Genomic DNA, 21,611 nt, shown 5'->3' with positions numbered 1-21,611 from the left:
GAAACCTTTCCTGCATCCTCAACACAAAACCCAATGTGACAACTCTTCAATGCAGATCATTTTTGTGTAAGTAATACTGTGCTGTGGACCACTACAGAGAAAGCTAAACCTCTTCACTTGTCATTAATAATAATATGTGTTCAGCTTGGCTTATATGACCAGTTTCCAAACAGTTCTATCAGATTTTTCTAGTTTTTCCAGATTTTGCCTTGACTTGAACAGTCCCCCTTACCTTCCATTTCTTAGTGATGTTTCTGACGGTGGAAATTCCATGTGGAACTTATCATGTAACAGTCAATTATCATTCTTTTCAAGTACTCAGTCACGTGCTTAGAGGAGTCCATGGTTGTTGAGTGTTGGCACAATATCTTGAGAGGTTACATGGATCAGAATATTTGCAAAGTTTTAAATTATCTTCACTTGGCTTTAAGTCAATCACGTTTTGAGACATTAAAAAAGAAGGGTGCCCAAAGTTTTGCACATGCCATAGTCACAGTTATATTTTATTTTTTTATGTTATATTAATAGTACTGTACTATGTACCATCATGTTTTTCTCTATTTTTCACCATGTTTATGGCTCATTCATACCTGAAATTCACTTTAAAGATAGAACGCAGCAAGACCTATTTCTCATGCATTAATGCCACAAGTAAAATAGATTGTGTAATAGAATGGAAAGCACATGGTGAAGGCTTCAGTAAAGCACACGTTAGTGTTCATATGTCTTACAGTTGTCACAGTTATGATTTCTATTTCACAATAAAATGTCTTTATAGGGCTTGTCTGTGGGTGAAAGGTCTGTCTATGGAATGGTGTGAGTTTATAGACAACAGGTAATGATGCAATAAGAGCTCAACATATTACTTTTATCTAACCTCACAATGACTAAACTGTCCTGATAATCCACAACCAGCAATGCAAGCAAATAAGAACGACAGAATGTAGTTCCTTTATGAAATTATTCACAACATGAAGAAATAGAATTGGACAAACTAAGAGATGTTATGGAACCCTAAAGACTGATCGTTCGACCCGTCTTCACTGCAAAATTGCCCCCAATTGGGTTTGATGTACAGACCTGTATGGATAAACTACCATATTGTCTGCATGCCTGTGTATATTATTATGTATCATTACGTGTATTATGTGATATGTATTTGTAGCTGTTTATGGTAAGACGTCTTTTATAATTATTTTAATCCATGATTCTTCTATCTTTGAACACATCTTTTGATAAAAGTGTCCTTCTCTGGCCATCAGATATTTTTGGAACAGAGGATCTGTGTTGTACCCATTGTCAGAGCACTCCCATTTTCACTAGAGATGGTCACTGACCCCCGTGTTTTGGTTTTGTATTCGGTTTTGGATCTGGATTACCTTCGTGTTTTGGTTTTGGTTTTGCAAAACTGCCATTGCGTGTTTTGGTTTTGGGTTTGTTTGGTTTTGTTTTGCTATTTTTGAAAAAAAAAATTTTTTTTTGGTCTAAAATAACCTAATTTAGTGCTCCACCAGTTTCTTAGATAAGTGAGGTAATTCTAAAGATAATAAATTATGAAAAAAACAGTTTAATCCCTGGTAGGCTGTCCTTAATTCAAACACTTGCAGGGGCAAATGCAGGATTTGTAGAGGGGAGTTTCCACACCACACCACCAGTGGGCATGACCGGCATGCATGGGGGCGTGGCTATAATATTAGACAGTGCTTGGCTGCTTTCCAACTCTTCCTATCCCCATAATATACATGGGCAATGCTGCGTGCACTACTGTTAAGTACACGCAGCTGTCCCTTTTCAAGCAGAGCCGTGTGAAGCGGGGGCAGGGTCCAGCCACCTCAATTATACAGTGCCCCAGGCTTGGAGGGGGGTTTCCAGGCACTAGGAACCCCCCCCCCCTCGGTTTGCCTATGACTTGTCTGCAAATTATACAGACAAACCTGGTTGTCTACCTCCTCCATCTTTGATTACTGGCAATGTAGCCATCGTCTTTGGGTGTATATTACACCCTACACTTGCAGTTGAATATTAAAAAAAGCAGCCTGCACAGACTGTGGAACTAGAAAGTAAAATTAAATGGACCACAGTAGTTTGGCGGCTATCTATGCCCCCCCCCCCCGCCCTCCACTAGTAGTTGATTATAAAAAAAGCAGCCTGCACGAACTGTGGAACTAGAAAGTAAAATTAAATGGACCATTGTAGTTTGGTGGCTATCTATGCCCCCCGCCCTCCACTTGTAGTTGAATATAAAAAAAGCATCCTGCACAGGAACTAGAAATTCGAATACACAAAGAAATGGACAAAGGCAGTTTGGTATCTGTCTGCATCAGACTTCCCCCACCCCCATCCACTTGTAGTGAAATAGAAAAAAAAGCAGCCTGCATAGACTGTAGAACTAGAAATTTGAATATACAAAGAAATGGACAAAGGCAGTTTGGTATCTGTCTGCATCAGATCCACTCACCACTAGGAGTAAAATAGAAAACTATTCAGCCGTTATATAATCTAGAATATAAATAGAAATTGAGAAAGGCAATTTGGTATCTGTCTGCATCATAATCATCAACATGCTCACCTCCACAAATCTCCCCCTCATCCACTTCTATTTCCAAAGTGGCATCCTCAATTTGTGTATTACCGGCTACACTCGGGCTGTTCAGGTACACATCAGCAGAACTGCTGAAAGGGCCCTTCTTTATGGGTACACTAACAGAATGTTCACGATTAGACATACCACTGTTGGATGGACTCTCCACAGGGATTGGTGTAATTTGTGAATCAGAGCAAACATTATCCTTTAATGCCTTACTGTTATCTTGCAGCTCGGCTTTGACGCGTAACAGTAGTTGTGCACCAATTGTAGGCTCGGTAATTTTGTGGGATCTGCCACTAATAGCCAAAGGTGAAGGCCTCATTCTCTCTTTGCCACTGCGTGTGTAGAATGGCATGTTGGCAATTTTTTTTTTATCGGCAGTTAACTTTTGCTCAGTAACACATCTTTTTCGCTTCAACTTCGCTTCAACTTTCAATTTTTGGGGGGGTTTTTGGACTGATTTCGAAAAACACTGTGTAGCTTGACATCGTCTTGCCCAGATGACATACTGGGAACACTAACATCAGGACTGGTGACAGAACCTGGTTGCTCATTCTGATCATATGTGGACTGCTTTGAATCCATTCTGAGCCCAAAGCACTGGGGAGTGCTAAAAATTATTTGGTAGATACTGCTGACAGATAGTAATTTTGACAGCCAGAAATATTTATGCACAATTATGGGGGACACCCCAAAAGCACTGGGTAGTGCCAAATATTGAAAAGAAAAAAATCCTCTATCCTCCTCTCTTTAGCGATTTTTGTTACAACAATTGGAATAAGAATATTGTATTCTCTGTCCCTGCTCTAATCAGCCTGTGACTACACCCTGCTCTCTCCCTCTGTCAAATGGCGATGGATTGCTGTGGAGGCGTGTATTTATAATCTTCAAGTATCGTGAGAACCGAGCCCCGAGATCCGACGACATCACAATGACGTTCGGCCTCGATTTGGATTCGGAGCGGGCGGGAGAGTACCGAGCCTACTCAGCTCGGTACTCGGATACCCAAAGTTCAGGTGGGTTCGGTTCTCATGGAACCGGACCCGCCCATCTCTAATTTTCACACACACTGACAGAAGCAGTCTATCCATGTGGAATGGATTCAATGATCCATCAGTTCTCCCCCATGTATAACACCATACTTGCCATACTTGTCTCCTCTCCGGGAGGTCAAGTAACAAGTGGGGAGGGGGCGTAGTGACGTGGTCACATCACCATAGCCCCGCCCCCTGCTCTTCAATGCCGCTATTAGCAGAATTGGTATGGCGGTGGAAGGCTTATGGACACAAATTGCATGATTAAAACCCACCTCCACTCGGGTTCTGGGAGGGTGTCTGCTCTCCTGGATGTCGGGGAGGACTCCTCGAAATTCAGTAGCCTCCTGGACATTCTGGAAGTGTAGGTAAGTATCTATAACACTGAGGTCAGAGCTAATATCTTCTAGGTGGAAGTAAATTAATCCATTAAGCCAAGCATCTGCAGTATAAGTTCTACAATATATGGAAATCTGTCTATGGACATTGGTGAAGGTAGTATAATGTTTGGATTACATGCACTAAAGAACTGATCCAACTGTGGTACAAGTATTTCCTTTCACAATAAAGCACCATGTTGCTTCTAAACACAATGTTTGGTTTTCTACAGTATATACATCTTTAAAAGAAGTTTGTAGTACTTATTGCAGCTCTAACTATAGAGGCCTAAGGCATTAATTTACATGTGTTTACTATAAATGATAACATTAGTATAATGCATGTAAACGGGTCTAACAATGCAGCCCACTGCGTCCAATGACAGCAAACTACACAAGTCTTGCATCTGGGTGTGTTGTGTTAGTATTGCAAAACTGTTGCATCATGGTTTTATGAACGACTCTTGCTTCATTTAAGTTAAGGCCATTGAGGTAATTGAGTGATCTCCTGAGTGCTAGTAGGGTTGAATGATAGGCTATAGTGAAGAGCTGGGTTTTGAGAGAGCTCTGGAAAGATTGAAGGTTGGGGGGAGAGTCTGGTCAGGTAGAGTAGGGAGTACCATACATGGGGAGCAGCACGGAAGAAGTCTTGTAGGTGAGAATGAGAGGTGGTTACCATGGTGGAGAGGTGTAGGTCAGAGTGGCAGATCACAGAGGGCGAATCGAAGAGGAAGATCAGTCTCGCCACAACATTTAGAACGGATTGTAGAATGGAAATGTGGGTGAGGGAATGGCCAGATAGTAGGAGGCTGCAGTAATCAAGATGAACAATAATTAGAGAATGTGTAAGGTTTTTCATAACGTACTGGGAAAGGGGCATATTCTAGAAATGTTTTGAAGGAGGAGTCGACAAGACAGCTCAAGGGACTTAGCGCTAGATTTACTAAGCTGCGGGTTTGAAAAAGTGGGGATGTTGCCTATAGCAACCAATCAGATTCTATCTTTCATTTATTTAGTACCTTCTACAAAATGACAGCTAGAATCTGATTGGTTGCTATAGGCAACATCCCCACTTTTTCAAACCCGCAGCTTAGTAAATCTAGCCCTTAATGTGTGGCGTGAAGCTGAGGGCGGAGTCAAGGATGACACCAAGGCAAGCTTGGGGAACAGGAGAGATAGTGATATTGTCAGCCGTGAGGGAGACTAGAGGAGAGGAGAATGTAGCTTGTCCATTAGTTTAGGTATTAGTGATAAATCTGAGGCACACATTGGAGTCTTCATGTCTTAGAGATGTATCACTACCTTCTAATTAATTGATAAGCAACATTCTCATGAATATTGGTTCAACAAAATGACTGTATTACCCTGTGTAGGTGACAATCAGTATACTGTGTAGGTGACAACCAGTATGGCAACTCAGTGATAATAATAATAATATTAGCAATAATTAAAGTGAATATGTTTTGATAAACATTTATATGAAATCAAAGCATAGCCAAATATTGCTACTTATAAACAAGGTATTTTTCTACTATTTCACTGCTGACTTGTAGTTGTCTCCAGCAGACTGTCACAGTTACATTTATGCTAGCAGGCAAGTGAACTATAAGCAGGATTGGACAGCAGCAATGTCTGTTTCTGTCATTGTATATGATCTGTAGCCAGCTGTATAGTGCTTCATAGTAAGCTGGTACTTTATAAGTAAAGTATTGTTAAGTATGAAGAGGACCGGTCTACCCCAATATGCTATAATTTCCTGTGCATGATTTGTAGCTCACACTACCCTTGTATACAGTCTTTAGATACATAGTAGAATATGACATTGTACTATGTACTACAGATCCCCGTCTCAGGTTACCAGCGTCATACAGAAGGGAGGGACATCATTATCCACCAGCTCCCCTGATAATACACAGACACCAGCGCTGCACACTCAGACCCAGCGCTGCACACTCAGACGGAGCTAACTACAGCTCAGGGTTGTTTACTCGCAAATAGAAACTTCCTTTATCTGCAACGTTCTACTAGTTTGGGCTCATTTAACACTATGGCTACCGAACCAGAGCAAGTACCAGTACCAGCCCCTGTGCCGCAGAGCTCTACAGTAAGTCAATATTTACTTTGTTGTCACACAGATAATAAGGGCTACAAGGGGTAAATGCTGAAGTGCACGTTTACATTTCCATACACAGACCTGTAGTAACTGTGACAGTTTTACTTAGGGTAGTAAATATTCTGCTGTATTGTTCACTAGTGTTTGTGGCAACATTTAGTGGAAGTTATCATTTGAATCCCATTATCCTTAGGAATTTAGGCATCCAGTTGCTGTCTATAAAATCCACATGCAGCCACCCTTAGCGGCAGATTCAATTCTGCGGTATGTGGCGCTGGAATGGTTGGCAAAGACAGTCCGTGGCAATGTCCTGCCTGAAATTTTGCTTATTTTTGCTCACATAAGAGTGATTATAAGCGATGAGTTCAGTATGGCACTTTGTGGAAAATTTTAACCTGGCCCTTAGATGCTGCTACATTCCTGTAAATCTGTAAATCTCCTTTGCTGTGTTTAAAAACAGTTCCACAGTATATTTGCGCCATTCTCCATTTGGCTGTGGAATTTTGCCCATTTCTCCAGCAGAAATCGGCCTTAAGTTTTCTGTGCACCATTCCTCCTATTATTTTTGTTCTGTCTGGAATTCAAACCCCATCACAGAGTAGAATTAATTTAGCCTTGTTTTCCTAGTTTGTTTATAGACTGCAAATTCCACAAGACAAGAATTTACCAATACAGCGTGTAAGGGTCATTCTGTGGACTGATGAAGTAAAGGCAGAACTGAGAAAGATTCTAATGCGGGAGCTTCATATCTGTTCATTGAAAAGTTGTATTTGGCCAAATTGTGCAACTTTGTTTATGTCTAGTGCTAGACATGTTTACATACCCCTAAATTTATTCCATGAACTCCCTCAGATACCAGCAAGTTGTTAGTAGGATTATGCTGAAATGGAGCGTTAGTAGGAATAGAGGCCTTTTTAAAAGCATGCAACCAAGTAAGCAGACAAAATGCATCCAATTTGAGAACTGTTCCTAAGTGGAACACACTTCTGGTTAATAAGGTAGAGAAATATCTGTCCATCGCCAAAACGAACAGATTTCTGCCTGGACATCGCTACAGAGTCTTGTCACGCAAGGCTTTGGCGGCACTTTGCAAACAAAATATAAATGATAGTAGAAATTAGAACAGGCCGTGTTCTGCAAATATCTAGAGAGGTTAGTTAACTAACATTGTAAATAATTACTGGAAAAAGTAGGGAAGAAAGTTGATCTAGATTATTAGTGTATCCTGTATGTTTTCTCTATGTGATTAACTCTGCTATTCATTGTGCAGTGCCTGTTCTAACCTTTCTCACAGTTATTCTACATCTTATGGTAAGGGTGTGTTCTATCCACACACAGTAGTACAAAGCAAACATTCATTCACACACCTGGAGATAGGGTAACACAATGAATCCGTATTATTGCTAAACACAAGCACCCACGTGCTAGATTAATGTGCAGTGTGTCTATGCATATATATCCTTATGAAGATAAAAGGGCATATGAAATGTATCGCACCGATGTGGTCATACTGAATCTGCCTGTATGTCCACTATAACATCACCCACTTTATATATGTCTATCACAAGATTTGTTCCAATCTGAACATTTAATAGGTTGAAAGGACACGTGGCAGCAAACTAGGGCTCCCATGTAGACGATTTTCATCATGACAGTCACCTATATTCTACCCAGAACCAAATTTAAAAAGACAATCTACAGTAAATTCCTGTAACTGCTCCACTTTATTTGGGACCTAAACAAAAGAGTATTTTATGCATTTTATCACCTGTATGTCACAAGGGTGTCCCAGATTTTTTTATCTTTAAAATTATGGGAGCACTCATAGGGATTTTAAGCAATTAGTGAACATGTGCAGGTCTAGTGCTTGGCCTGCCTCATATATGCATATCTCCCAACATTTGTGAATGAAGAATCAACAGAGGGTGCGTGCCTCTGTGAAGCGGTGGTACGCACGAGAAGTGTGGGCATGATATACTATATGGTGTGGCCATATCACATTGGAGGCATGCCCAGCACTTCAGAAGGGATGGCCCACCTCCAGCACCCTCGCCCTTCCCTCATTAATAACACCTCTTCAATACTGCATGCACATACAGAGGAGTGGATATTGCATAGCGATCTGCTCCTGCAAAACATGCATGTGCTGTATGTCAGCAGTGAACATGTTAATGCTTTTATTTGTTTTTCAGAAGGAGCAGTAAGACACACAAATGATTAATGTGCCAACCTTTGATAGATTAATGTACTAACCTTTGATCTAAGGAGTCTTGTTTACAGCAGTGAGGATGAAGAAACCATGCTTACATGGAAAGAGAAATAGTTATTTACTTGAACACATATCAGATTTGTTCTTGCTCTTATTACTGGCTCCATTCTGTACAGAGACTGTATACAGTCATTGCCTCTAACTGGTAAAAGTAAAAAATGAAAGTCTAAAAGAAATAAAGATAAAAATAGAAATAAGTTCAAACATGTATTGAGCAATCCCCTCCCTGTCAGTTATCATTTGATATGTCAGTATTGGGTTCTTACCCATTGTGCAAGTGATTCCGCAGCGCTGTACAGAGAACTCATTCACATCAGTCCCTGCCCCATTGGAGCTGACAGTCTAAATTCCCTAACACACACACACAGACAGACAGACACACACACAGACTAGGGTCAATTTGTTAGCAGCCGATTAACCTACCAGTATGTTTTTGGGGTGTGGGAGGAAACCGGAGCACCCGGAGAAAAACCCACACAAACACGGGAGAACATACAAACTCCACAGAGATAAGGCCATGGTCAGGAATTGAACTCATGACCCCAGTGCTGTGAGGCAGAAGTGCTAACCACTAAGACACAGTGACATTTCTCATTAGATCGTGCCTTCGCTGCTATGATTATCTGCAATCTGGGTAGAAACAGGGTGTATATAGCCTGTTTTTTATTCCACGAACCCCCCCCCCCCCCCCCCTTAGTTCATCCCCCTCCCTATTGGTTATATTTATTAAATGGAGACTGGCCCAGCGGAGCAGTAAGTTAAACCTTGCCGCTTCTGTCCAGTAATAGTAAACAGCTGAGTGATACGATATTTTATGGTGATTGGAGGATTGCTATCTGTGATAAGCGGATCGCCTGTTTTTGATAAATGGCCACGTGTGCCTCTTTACCCCATGTTCTCCCCATTCACTTACCTTGTTTCTTTGCCCGTCGTTCTTTCTCTTCTGCTCCTTACCTCATTGACGTGATGTTGCAACTCCCAGTCTATCAGAGTTTGGTGGAAGCTGTCTTATCACTGGACATAAGCAGCAGGTGGCGGCACACAACATACCGCAGTATTTTAATAACGTATGGAAAAAGTACAGTACACTGTATTTTACAATGAGAACATTCTGTGTAATAAGCATTGATATGAAACAATGGCTACAAAAATAAGACCAGAAATCGAAAAATATTACATTTTATTTTAAAAAATAAAAACAAAGCATAAAAATCCACTTTAGGAAGTACATTTAAAATAATAGTATTCACAAGTCCATGCTATAGTGAAAAACAGTACAAGGGAATCGCATAACTACTGTAAGCTGCAGGAATTCAACTGAAATAAGTCACTAGTCAAAAAGGCAAAGAATGAGATCCAAATACCGGTCAGTATTGTTTTTAAGCCCCCTGAATTATGCATATATTAAATATGACAAAGCAAAATTTAAATAATAATATAAATATACTGTTAAGATTGCATGATTATGAATGAATATAAAGATGGCTCCATATTGATAAGAATATGTTTAGACTCTTTGAGAAGAGACTTGTGTGTATTTTATCAGCATCTTGTTTAAAATGTATAGGTGTTCAGTGAGCTATGAATGACCTATATGAAATAACCGAGTACTGTTATTTTATTAGATGCACTGCCCAATGTCTCATGCGCACCGGGAAGATTTTGCTAAAATCATGAAGGAATGTAAAGAGGAAAGCTTCTGGTATAGAGGTAATGCAAATACTATACATTACAGCTCATATATAAAAATACATTACTCTAGATGTGGATACATGGATTATATCTCTATCACAGTTGTGTTTTTTTGCAGGATTTTTCTGCTTGTGGTCACACACATGCCTTCAATGCTGGATTACCATGTGTTATGCACATAAATAACAAAAGTGGTTATACAGGATTCTGATTCCTATGGTAACTACAGAAATCTTGTAGTAATTATTTTTAATTTAAAAAAAAAAACGTGTGTTGCTGTGTATTTACTCACCTTTTTCAGGATTCACAACCGCTCTGGTTAATCAGAAAATATATAAAAGTTGCTCACTGAGCTGGTATATTTGTTTCAGAGTCCATACCACATACCTTGTCACAGACTCTAATTAATGCATAGATTTACCGGTGAGCAAGAATATATGCTTTACATTTTTTTACTCGTTTGCCTGTTTACATATCCTGCTGTTACAGAATATCTATACATGTCCATTATTTTATATGTTTCCTTGCTCTCATTATATAAGTAAAATAACCTCTGACCGGAGACCAAGCCTCCAGATTTTTGGAGAGAGTCCCACAGGGAACTCTGGATTGCTCATTAAGGGTATAAGTGGGGATGTCCAATGAACAAACAGAGAGATGCCCGAGTCTTTTCCATCAGTGTAGATTCAAGTGTGGGGTGTTGAACCCTAAGTATTTTTATGATCACGGGGAGAATGGAGGCTGGGGCTGACAGAGGCTTTTCCTCAATAAAAAGCTATTTGAGAGCTTTCTCCTTAACTACTCGTGCAAGGTGGACAGAGTGTTACTAGCTAATGAAACAAAACAAAGTAATTGGAGACCAGGGGCAGGCTTTTTTTCCTTTAAAATATGCTGCCGAGTCAAGTCTTGCCCCCGGGCTGATATTTGCCAGCCTTCCCCTGTTGGAGACCCCCTTTTAACCAGAACATCTTGTTTGAGTATGAATATTTCCCCTTCCCAAAAAAATCCCCCAATGGCCTTCTGGAGCTCCTTGAAAGACATTTTAGATATGGATTCGGAGAGTTTGAAAAAGATAAAGGACTTTTGGCCAAATGTTCATTTTTATGGTGTTTGTTTTCCCCAATTAGAATAATTTCAGAGATAACCATTTCTGAAAGTCTAGTTTAAATTTAGATTAGAACATTGGGAAATGTAGGTTGAATAGTTGTAAGCTTGCGAGCAGAACCCTCTTACCTCTTTGTATGTATTACCCAGTATTGTTTTATTACTGTGTTTGTCACTAATTGTAAAGTGCTATGGAATTTGTTGGCGCTATATAAATAAATGTTGATGATGGATTCAAGTTGTTTCTGGTTAAGGTGACCCCCCCCCCCCCCCCAGGTAGCGGATATGTGAGTGGTGCCACATGACTTGAAAAGCTGATTGGAGCCTCTTGATAGTATCTTCTGGCATAGAAATATTTAAGGCCACTAATTTGGTGAAATTGATCTTAGTTAAACAGGTAACTAAGTCTCTGAAATTCTGTTACCCGCTTGAGCAGAGACCATTGGATTATCTATTGTTGGAAGAAGGTTATCGCGAATGAAACAAGCTTGTGGCCCTTCCGTGCCAAACCATATCCCACTAATATCTTTGTTGGCTCAGATCTCATCAATATGGGCACCCCTGTGTCATTATCAATGTGGAATCAGTCTGAGAGGGCACAGTTTACTCTAATGTTGGCTGAGGGAAAACTATACAGTGCCAAAAACCTATGAAGGCAGTGAGGACACCGTGTTCTCCCCAGAAAAGTTTGCCAGCCGGGTGGCGTAAATTAGTAGCCGGGTGGGGGCAGTTGTAATACTTTGCAATAATAATGAAAAATGTTGGAGGTTATTACCCACACCTGCCAGGACTGGTCAGACTGGTGGTCAGTGGTCTAACACACACTGCTGGCTGTAGTACTCACATAGTGCCTATTGGTTTATTCTATTATAATAGGACTCTGTTGGGGTCTTAAGAGCCGGGTGGCAAGTAGGAATAGCCGGGTGGAGAACCCGGGAAATAGGTGCTGGGGAGAATACTGAGGACACCATTTCATGTGCTCCAGCAAGCCTAAAATAAATTGGCAGTCCATCCCATCAAATGCCCTCTCGGCATCCATTGACAAGAGGACCATGTGGGACTCGTCCTTCTTGGCATGATGAATTAGATCAATCACCCTAGTGGTATTATCTTTAGCTTTCCTACCCAACATGAAGCCCACATGGTCCCTATGAATCAGGTCCAGGAGAAAAGTCTTAAGGCGATTGACAAATAATTTAAGATCTATATTTATAAGGGAGTTAGACCTATAGCTCAAGGACTGAGACTGGTCCTTTCCCTCTTTGGAATTGATCATTATGTGCAACTCCAAAGACTGAGAGAAAAAAGTATCTTCATCGGATCTTTCGTTGCAGGCTTGTAAAACTAATGACATGAGATCTTGAAAAGGTTTATAGTAAATAACTGGGAAACCATCTGGGCCTGGGTTCTTCATATTGGGGGTTGATGCTAAAGCTACATCTCCTTCTTTTGTGAATGGCCTTTCAAGGTGCTCACATACTTCATAAAAAATCTGTGGCTACTTGACTGATTACAAATACTCACTTATTTGGACTTTAAATAAGTTTGCTCAGATGGGGAGATTCTTTTCTTAGATTGTGTTCTACTCCTGAAAAGCCTTTGCGAATTTATTGAATGTAAAGACACTGGTTCTCTTACCGTCTTAATGTAATGCACATAAGCTTGGGCGATTGGGACACCAGAATTTTGCTTGTTTTGAGTCTGACATGAGGATGTGTTAAAGTAAACACACTGGGGTGATCAGATTAAGTATCATTAACCATAATTTCTCACTCTGTAACTCATCATGTGTCTATCAACGCTCATCACACTTGTTTGACTTGACAAATGCTGATATTTAGTTCAATTTTGAGGTTTGACAAATGACAATGTCATAAATAGGACACACATGGGCAGATTCAATTCCCGCATTGTTCTTTACTACGGTAATAGATGCACATTATTACTGTTACTAAGGTAATTTTAACACAGATGTTTGCTTGCGGCTCACAGAGCTGCGAGCAAATATCGGCGCTGAAATTACAGTAGTAACGGTAATAAAGCACATTTGTTACCGTAGTAACGGTAATAGTACCCACCCAGCGTTCTAAAGTATAGCCCGGGGAATTGAACCTGCCCCACTATGTTGTAGGCTTGAAGTACATAAAATGTGGTAACAATGATAACACTTTATCATTTTTGTTTTTTTGCAGCTCTGCCTCTGTCCCTTGGCAGCATGCTTGCCACTCAGGGCCTCATTTTCAAAGGTTAGTAAACAATGTGTAAACCACCCTTGTTTATGTTACTTCCAATGTCATTATACCTCTTTAAAACGTTGCTTGAACAAAATCCATCAGCTAAATTAAAGGAGAAGTCGTATTACCACATTTGGTGGAGCTGTCCCAAGATTGAGATCTCCTGGCAAGAGGTTAATGCTTTAGTAAGAAAAATCACCCAGATACAACTCCCTCTAAATCTATTCTATGATCTTCTCCCTCGTTCAGCACCAGAAGTCCTCCTCCACCCCCCAATAATTTCTGCTCTTATCAATAGTATTTATGATGGGTTCTTGTATATCTGCCAAACATAATCAATGACCGTCCAAGCCAATTCTTATTGATATGGAATGCCTGGTCTGATTAGTGTAGAACCCCCACCCACTCCGAAATTACTAACACATATGCAGCCTGGGAACTCATCCTCTTATTATTCTTCTCTCACTCCTCCCTGTCCCGTTCTTCCCTGTATTAACATCACCATGTGTACCTCCCTTTGTTTAGTGTTGTTTTATTGTCGTCGTCGCCCCCCCCCCCCCCCCCCCCCCCACTGTTCTCATCAATACCCTTTTCCTTTCCCCTTCTATGGTGCAAAAGTTCAACAAACTGTTATTTTGCAAAGGAAAGCTGTATTAATTAGGTTTAGCAGAAAGATGTATGAGCCCATTCCAAAATTGGCCCATTCCATTCCAAAGTTGAGGCCATCAGACTCAACATCTCCTCCTCCCATACCTCTCCATCCTCCCTTTCCCCTTCACCTCCGCCCAGCAACCAACTCTGTTGCTCCTTCTGCCCCACATTGGGGGATGAAGTTCGCTCACTTATTCTATCCTCTCCACCCTCTACCTGTCCTCTCGATCCTATCCCCTCTCACCTCCTTCGCTCTCTCTCTTTCACGGCCTGCTCTTACCTCGCTCACCTATTCAACCTATCACTCTCCTCTGGCGTAGTCCCCTCCTCATACAAACACACTCTTATCTCCCCCATCCTAAAAAACCCAATCTTGACCCCACCTCCCCTGCTAACTATCGACCTATCTCACTTCTCCCCTTTGCCTCTAAACTACTTGAGAGGATTGTCTGCTGCCGCCTCACCAGACACCGCTCGGACCATTCCCTCTTCGACCCTCTCCAATTAGGTTTCCGTCCACTCCACTGATACTGCCCTGGCAAAGTCACCAATGATCTCCTAATAGCCAAATCCAAGGGTCACTTCTCCCTACTCATCTTCCTCGACCTCCCTGTGGCCTTTGACACCGTTGACCATCCCCATCTGCTACAAACTCTTCTCTCTCTTGGCCTATCTGGGTCTGTCCTCGTCTAGTTCACCTCCTACCTTGCGAACCGATCCTTCTCTGTATCCACGCCTGACTCTTCCTCTGACCCCTCCCCTCTCCCTGTTGGAGTCCCTCAGGGCTCTGTTCTCAGCCCTCTACTCTTTTCGCTCTATACCTCCACCCTTGGTGCTCTCATCTCCTTCGGTCTTCAGTATCACCTCTATGCTGACGACATCCAACTGTACATCTCCTCGTCCGATCTTTCCTTCACCCTCCTCTCTCGTGTATCCGACTGTCTCTGCCATCTCCTCCTGAATGTCCTTGCGCTTTCTCATAAATAACATCTCTAAAACTAAACTCATTGTCTTTCCTCCCCCCAGGCTCCACTCCCACTTTGACCTCTCTATCACTGTCAACAACACCACTATCTCCTCTGTCACCCAACTTCGCTGCCTGGGTGTTACCTTCGACTCCTCCCTCTCTTTTACCCCCCCACATTCAATCCCTTGCCCAAGTCTGTCGCTTCCAACTTCGCAACATTGCCCGCATCCGACCCTTCCTCTCTCAGGATGTCACCAAAACTATCATCCACGCACTCATTATCTCCCGCCTCGATTACTGAAACCTCCTCCTTACTGGCCTCCCTCTCTCCCACCTTGCCCCCCTCCGCTCTATTCTCAATGCGGCGGCTAGACTAATCTTCCTTTCTCGCCGCACCTCCTCCGCTTCCCCTCTCTGCCTTGCCCTTCACTGGCTCCCCATCCCCTTCAGAATCCTGTTCAAACTCCTGACCATCACTTACAAGGCTCTCTCCCAGTCTACTGCCCCCTATATCTCTAACCTCCTCTCCATTCACACTCCTGCCCGCTCCCTTCGCTCGGCAAATGACTGTCGCCTCTCCTCCACCCTGGTCACCTCTTCCCACTCCAGAATCCAGGACTTCTCCTGTGCAACCCCCCTTCACTGGAACGACCTCCCCCGCTCCATCCGTCTCTCTCCCAATCTAAGCTCCTTCAAACGGGTACTCAAAACCCACCTGTTCCTTAAAGCCTACCAATCTTCCACCTAACCCGTCCTTCCTGCCCCTATTCTCTCCCTTACACGTCAACTGACTCCCTTTGTGACTGAGTCTTGTTCACCCTCCCTTAGGATGTAAGCTCATTTGAGCAGGGCCCTCTTCCCTCCTGTCTCCATACCTGTTCTTCTGCTCCGTCTGTACTGCATTAGCCTGCCTGGAGCCTCTGAAGTTTTGGCATTTATTGTTTACTGTTCAGTTATGTCTCACCCTGTATAGTCTACTGTTTGTGCTGTGTACGGCGCTGCGGAACTCTTGTGGCGCCTAACAAATAAAGGATGATGATGATAATAATATTAATAATATTTCATGACCAATAAACCCACTTGTGGAATTACCTACCACGTCTGATCACACCCTTCAGATCTGTAAATGCTCTATGAAACCTCTCTTTTGTAGAGTCCACCCCACTCCTGCCTATACACCTCACACTTGTACACCTACAGCGCTGTCCCATCTCCCCCTGAACCAGTCTCGCTTCTCCTATAGTGAACTCTGTCCTTTTCCCACTAGATTGTACTCTCTCATGGGCCATTCCTACGCTTTGTTTACACATCTGCATTTAGATTGTATGTCCCTAGTTTATATTTGCTCTGTCTTACCCACTTTCTGGTGCTGTGGCGCCTTACAAATCAATGATCATATTCTAGACCTCAAAAAGATTGTACACCAATAGGAGCTGCCCCTGTACATTTAATTAATTATGGTGAATGTGGCTAGTTAGCACTAGGTAAAGATGGTAAGACAGCAAATATTGTATGTTACTAAGCGATGTCAACTTGTTTGTGGTTTCAAATGTGTTAATAATAAATGGACACACTAACCAGATTGCTCCCTTCTAGAATTTGAATACTAGAATAACTTGTAGATAACTAGACTGATTATTTCCTCTCCGCAGGATATCTGTCACAAAGCAAAAGGTTTGGTTCCCTGCCAAAAGTTGCCTGTAAGTATGAGAGCTTAACATGTAACCAACAATCATCTGACAACTATAGATAAGCAGGAAAGCACCTTCACACAGAACATGTATGGGTCTCAATTTACTTCATCATTTAGGCTTGATATGTACATGTTAATGTCAAAGTGTTCTGCTCTGTGACTGGATCAGCAAGACTTTATAGTTCATACCCAAAAGAGGGACATTTTGTAAGGACATTGGGGCAGGGTAATGTGGTACAATAGAGGCACTGTGACTCCAGAAGAATAAAATAAGCTGCAGTCAATGAACTGATCAGCAAGACACATATTCTGATCCTTCATGTACCCCTCACCTACATACAGTGGAGGCAGAGCCGTAACGACGGCGGTGCGACCGCCCCGGGCGCAAGTCCAAGGGGGCGCAGCCGCCCGATACCTGCTTCCGTGCCCAGAGGAATCGCCGCTCTAATTCAGCTCCCCTACAAGCAACAATCCATTCCCGGCAATGCAGTGAAACGCATGTGCGTTCCACCGAAAGCAGGAAGTTCGGCATTTGGAACGCTTTTGCGTTTCAAATGCAGAACTTCCTGTTGTTGGAACGCACATGCGTTTCACTGCATTGCCGGGAATGGATTGTTGCTTGTAGGGGAGCTGAATTAGAGCGGCGATTCCTCTGGGCACGGAGGCAGGTATCGGGCGGAACGCAGGACGGTAAAAGGCTGAAGAAAAAATCTGTTGGAACTGGAGAACACAGTGATCGAAGGAACCCAGGATACTACTAGTTGGAGGTAGGGGCGTGATCTACATAAGGACATATATATTTATATAGGCTTACATTGGAACACATAGCGAGGAGTCTTTTACCTTGTTCTAAAAATCACTGAAGGTTTCTCTTCCATTAAACCATAGCAGACAAACCTTCAGCAGTTTTTTTAAAAAGGCTCAGCCACCACCACCTTTACATACAAGGGAAGAGAGCAGCGGCAAACACAGAAAAGTGAGTCTATTTACAACAAAAGTATTTTATGTAAACCTCATCCTGTCTTGAAGCTGAACATGTCCTGTATATAGCCTAGGGAGATAGTAAAATCAGACAGAGAATTTATCATTGCTTAGAAACAGATACAGCAATAAAACAATAATATTTTAAGGGAGTTAAAGAGATATATGTTGAGCTAGTTTTGTTATGGCTTTGTATATTAATAGAAGTATTTTGAATTGATTTGTGTAAAGTACCGGGAAACAATTGGTAGAGCGGAGATGCAGTAGAGGAACATTTCTGGCCTCATTTTTAAAGGTGAAAGCAATATTTCGTCCCAAAGGTACAAAATTGCACTCTTACCTAGTTGTTTTGAGTTGCTCATATCTGAAGATTTATTCTATGAATAAAGCATTTTTTTATGCTTTTGGTCTATTAACAGAACAGGTGTCATGGCATTAGTGTCATAATACTCGTTGAATAGACTTCCCCATGCCAAGGAATAGGGAAGCCTTTGCGAATGATGGGCTGTGAATATCGCTGGTGGTAACTGCTTTATTATCACTTAGTCCTATATTAATACATACTATTGCAATAGGAGTACAAATAAAAATATATTTCTCCCCATAAAGGACAAATTAATAAAGTAAAAATGTTTTGCAAAGAATTAAAAATGCACGTGTGTGTGTGTACATATATATATATATATATATATATATATATATTATATACAAATTCTTTCAGTAAAGTGCTAGCCACACCCACATTAGGTTGGCCACACCCACTTGCCAAATGTCACTCCCACTTAGATGGGGGGCGCCGGTGCCCAGTCTCGCCCAGGGCACCAAATGTCTAGTTACGGCACTGAGTGGAGGTGCTGTTTTGTAGGCTAAAAAAATGTTCCTGAGCGTGCACTTGGATCTTGGGCATTCTTGTCTCTTCTGTGTGTAGACTATGGGTACTTTATCACTGGGAAGTTGGATTGTTTGAAAACTTGCACGTATTCCAGAGCACATTGTAGAAGGATTACTATATTATAAAATAATTATGTTCTTCTCTGTGATACAGTGGCCGGGGTCCTGGGGTTCGTTATTGGAAAGATCTCGTATGTAGGAACGTGCCAGAAGAAGTTTGAGAAGACGGGGATGCAGGACATGTTTGAAGGAGGTTTTATGCCTGGTGTTGCCGGCTGTTATGGTCCAAGATTTTTCAAACGCCAACACAAGTATGTGCCTTATAGTAAAATAATAACGCTGGTATATTCTACAAAGTATTAGTATAGTCTGTGTCAGAGATACTCAGCTGCAAGTGGCTTACAGCTTCCTACAACCTCAATAGACGTCAGTTTTTATTTTTTACCACTATTCATCCCGTGAGTGCATACTTCTAACATTAATGTGGTTTTACACCTCCTATTTAATGATTTATATGTTGTATAGATGCAGGAATGTTTCATACCATTTGGCATTACTGAATGTGTATGCATGACATGGATAAGTACAAGGTCAATACATAATCCTCTAAGTAACTATACTTTTTCTATACATAGGCAATGTCACCACACCTGTGAGGAATGCAAAAAAAAATGTGCTAAAGACAAGGGAGAAAGTGCCCAGCAACCCGCCTCTGCCTCCTGAACTTGGGTAAGTATTATAAGTCGTTGGGGGAGGAAAAAGTATAATGTACAATAAGTGTGGTGCAACCTTCACACATCTTTAATACTGGTAAGCCTGAGGTGCCACCTAGTGGTTACAGAAGATATTGCACCTTTATCCATCCCCCACCTGACCCCATGTAAGATTCCGCTCTGTATATTAGAGCTAGAGGGTAATCCATATTACTGTAATGCAACCTTCACACATCTTTAATACTGGTGAGCCTGAGGTGCCACCTAGTGGTTACAGAAGATGTTGCACCTTTATCCATCCCCCACCTGACCCCATGTAAGATTCCGCTCGGTATATTAGAGCTAGAGGGTAATCCATATTACTGTAATGCAACCTAAAACACATCTTGTTTGCAGCACTCTCACATTAGAACATTTCAGGCTGGGCCTAATTGCTTAGTATATTTGTCTATTCTTGTATTAAGCAATGATTGAATGAATCTAAATTTACAGAAAACGTTTGTTTTATACCAAAATGAGCTCAGGTAGGTTGAGACTGTGCCATATTTCTCCTGTATGAAATGGGTCCGATGGGCATCTATGGTATCTTGGTGTAGCTGGGTAAATTGCGGCAGCCTTTTTTTGTGTGTAAGCAATCCAACTCGTGGTAGTAACCGATAACCAGCTTCTATATAAATAACAAACACAGTTTGGTCCTGAGATGGAAAATGTTCATTATTGCAGCTCCTACTAAACTAGGTGTTCCATCGTCTGCTGACCGAGTATCATGGGACATGTAGTACTGTAAATAGTGAGGCATGGAAGGATAATTCCTTATTTAAATAATATCTGTCATAAAGATAATATATGTCCCATGTCCGAGAAATGTGTCTGTTTTTTATTTTATTATAGATACAGAAATACTTTTCAGGAACTGGTCATTCCTGTACTAATAGCAGCTTTGTATTTCAAAATGTGTTCTTGGTGGGATTAGGCAGCTCGTCCTGACAGCACTGTGTGCAGTGGTGTGGCAATAAACTACAACTCCCATCAACCACTGAGCATGTGCAGCCAGTAGCAGCACTATTTATTGTATGTCTTCCCATCTGTGACATCATCACCAAGCTGCTTGGTTGCATCAGCCAGTATTGGAATCTTACACAGAGCTAAAGGCTGCAGAGGGTAAAAAAAAATTGAGTTTAAAGTTGAGGATGGGGGGCGAGGGGAGCAGTCGGTCATTAAACTCACCCGGGCATTGCTATACCTGTCAAAGTAAAGCTCACAGTTACTGTGATTATTGGCCAATATCTATATTTGGGCCTAATATATTTATAAGAACCTACTTGTTTGACAGTATAGTAATCATATAAATACACACTAGCACTGCATGTATGCCAGAAAATAATTTGTCCGTTGAAATCCAGAAAGTAGAGGATGGTGCAAATCGAAATATTTTTATTGTGGTATTCAATGGATTGTTATATTCCTGTTTTTAAAAACAGATCACTTCATTGAATGAGATCCTCAGCAAAGAACCTATTATTGAGCCCTCCCAACCCCTTTTTTTTTTTTTTTTTTTTTTTAAACCTCTCCCCACAGTCACTGATTTGTGCTTCTCAGCAGTGTGTATGGTAGGGGTGGCATAACCCCTTTTATACTTATAGAAGATGCTGCAGACTGCCAGTTCTCTGGTTTGAGTGGTAGTGAATAGTTGATGAAAGACTGTGTGCAAATGTTATCCATCCACAACGTATGTAAGCCTGGAACATTATGCTGCATCGTACACCACACTCCTATACACAGAGAAAGTAGCAAGAAGCAGTGCAAAAACACACCCTAATCCTACCCAGCATTTGTATGTTACATTCCTATAGGAAGGTTGTTAACTTCAAAGAATATAATATCACACCCTGCCCCCCCCCCCCCTTTTGAAAAACTTACTTTGCTCTGCCCTCTATAAAAATAATGTATTTTCTTTTTACCCCCTAGGCGGCTGTCGGGAATGTGGACACAACGCTTGTCAATAAAACTTGATTATTTTCTGTATTCACTGATACCTGGTTTATAATAAAATTTATTTTTTTCCAATATATACTGTACGTCTCTACAATACCCATTGAATAATGTATCATCAAAGTGATCCATTCACATAGATTATGTTGCAGGATTGTCAGGGTATAATACAATCAATACTCATGAACACTGAGCACTAGTGCACTGAAATAATGTTCATCTTTAGGTTTGAAATGTTCTACAGTGGAGCTAAAGCTATTGGCGTATGGTTACCAGACATCCCAGGTCATCGGGAACAGTCCAGTCCCTGTTT

At 41.5% G+C, this 21,611-nt stretch overlaps 1 protein-coding gene across 1 annotated transcript; it reads left to right on the top strand.

Annotated features, from left to right (window-relative positions):
* Window positions 1–5,901: 5,901 nt before the first annotated feature.
* Window positions 5,902–21,375, top strand: OCIAD2 (OCIA domain containing 2). Its single transcript, XM_075195496.1, has 7 exons — window positions 5,902–6,102; window positions 10,006–10,090; window positions 13,369–13,422; window positions 16,681–16,728; window positions 18,748–18,904; window positions 19,229–19,322; window positions 21,275–21,375. Exons 1-6 carry the CDS (start codon window positions 6,046–6,048, stop codon window positions 19,314–19,316), a joined length of 489 nt encoding a protein of 162 aa, XP_075051597.1. The 5' UTR covers window positions 5,902–6,045; the 3' UTR covers window positions 19,317–19,322; window positions 21,275–21,375.
* The last annotated feature ends 236 nt before the right edge of the window (window positions 21,376–21,611 follow it).

Source organism: Mixophyes fleayi, chromosome 1 (assembly GCF_038048845.1).
Source record: "Mixophyes fleayi isolate aMixFle1 chromosome 1, aMixFle1.hap1, whole genome shotgun sequence".
Taxonomy (NCBI): Eukaryota; Metazoa; Chordata; class Amphibia; order Anura; family Limnodynastidae; genus Mixophyes; species Mixophyes fleayi.
This window is presented reverse-complemented; position numbering and strand designations above follow the sequence as displayed.

Coding starts and splice junctions, on each gene's coding strand:
- OCIAD2 (XM_075195496.1), top strand. CDS start 6,046: ATGGCTACCGAACCAGAGCAAGTACCAGTACCAGCCCCTGTGCCGCAG. Junction 6,103..10,005: donor CTGTGCCGCAGAGCTCTACA/GTAAGTCAATAT, acceptor TTATTTTATTAG/ATGCACTGCCCAATGTCTCA. Junction 16,729..18,747: donor TTCCCTGCCAAAAGTTGCCT/GTAAGTATGAGA, acceptor TCTGTGATACAG/TGGCCGGGGTCCTGGGGTTC.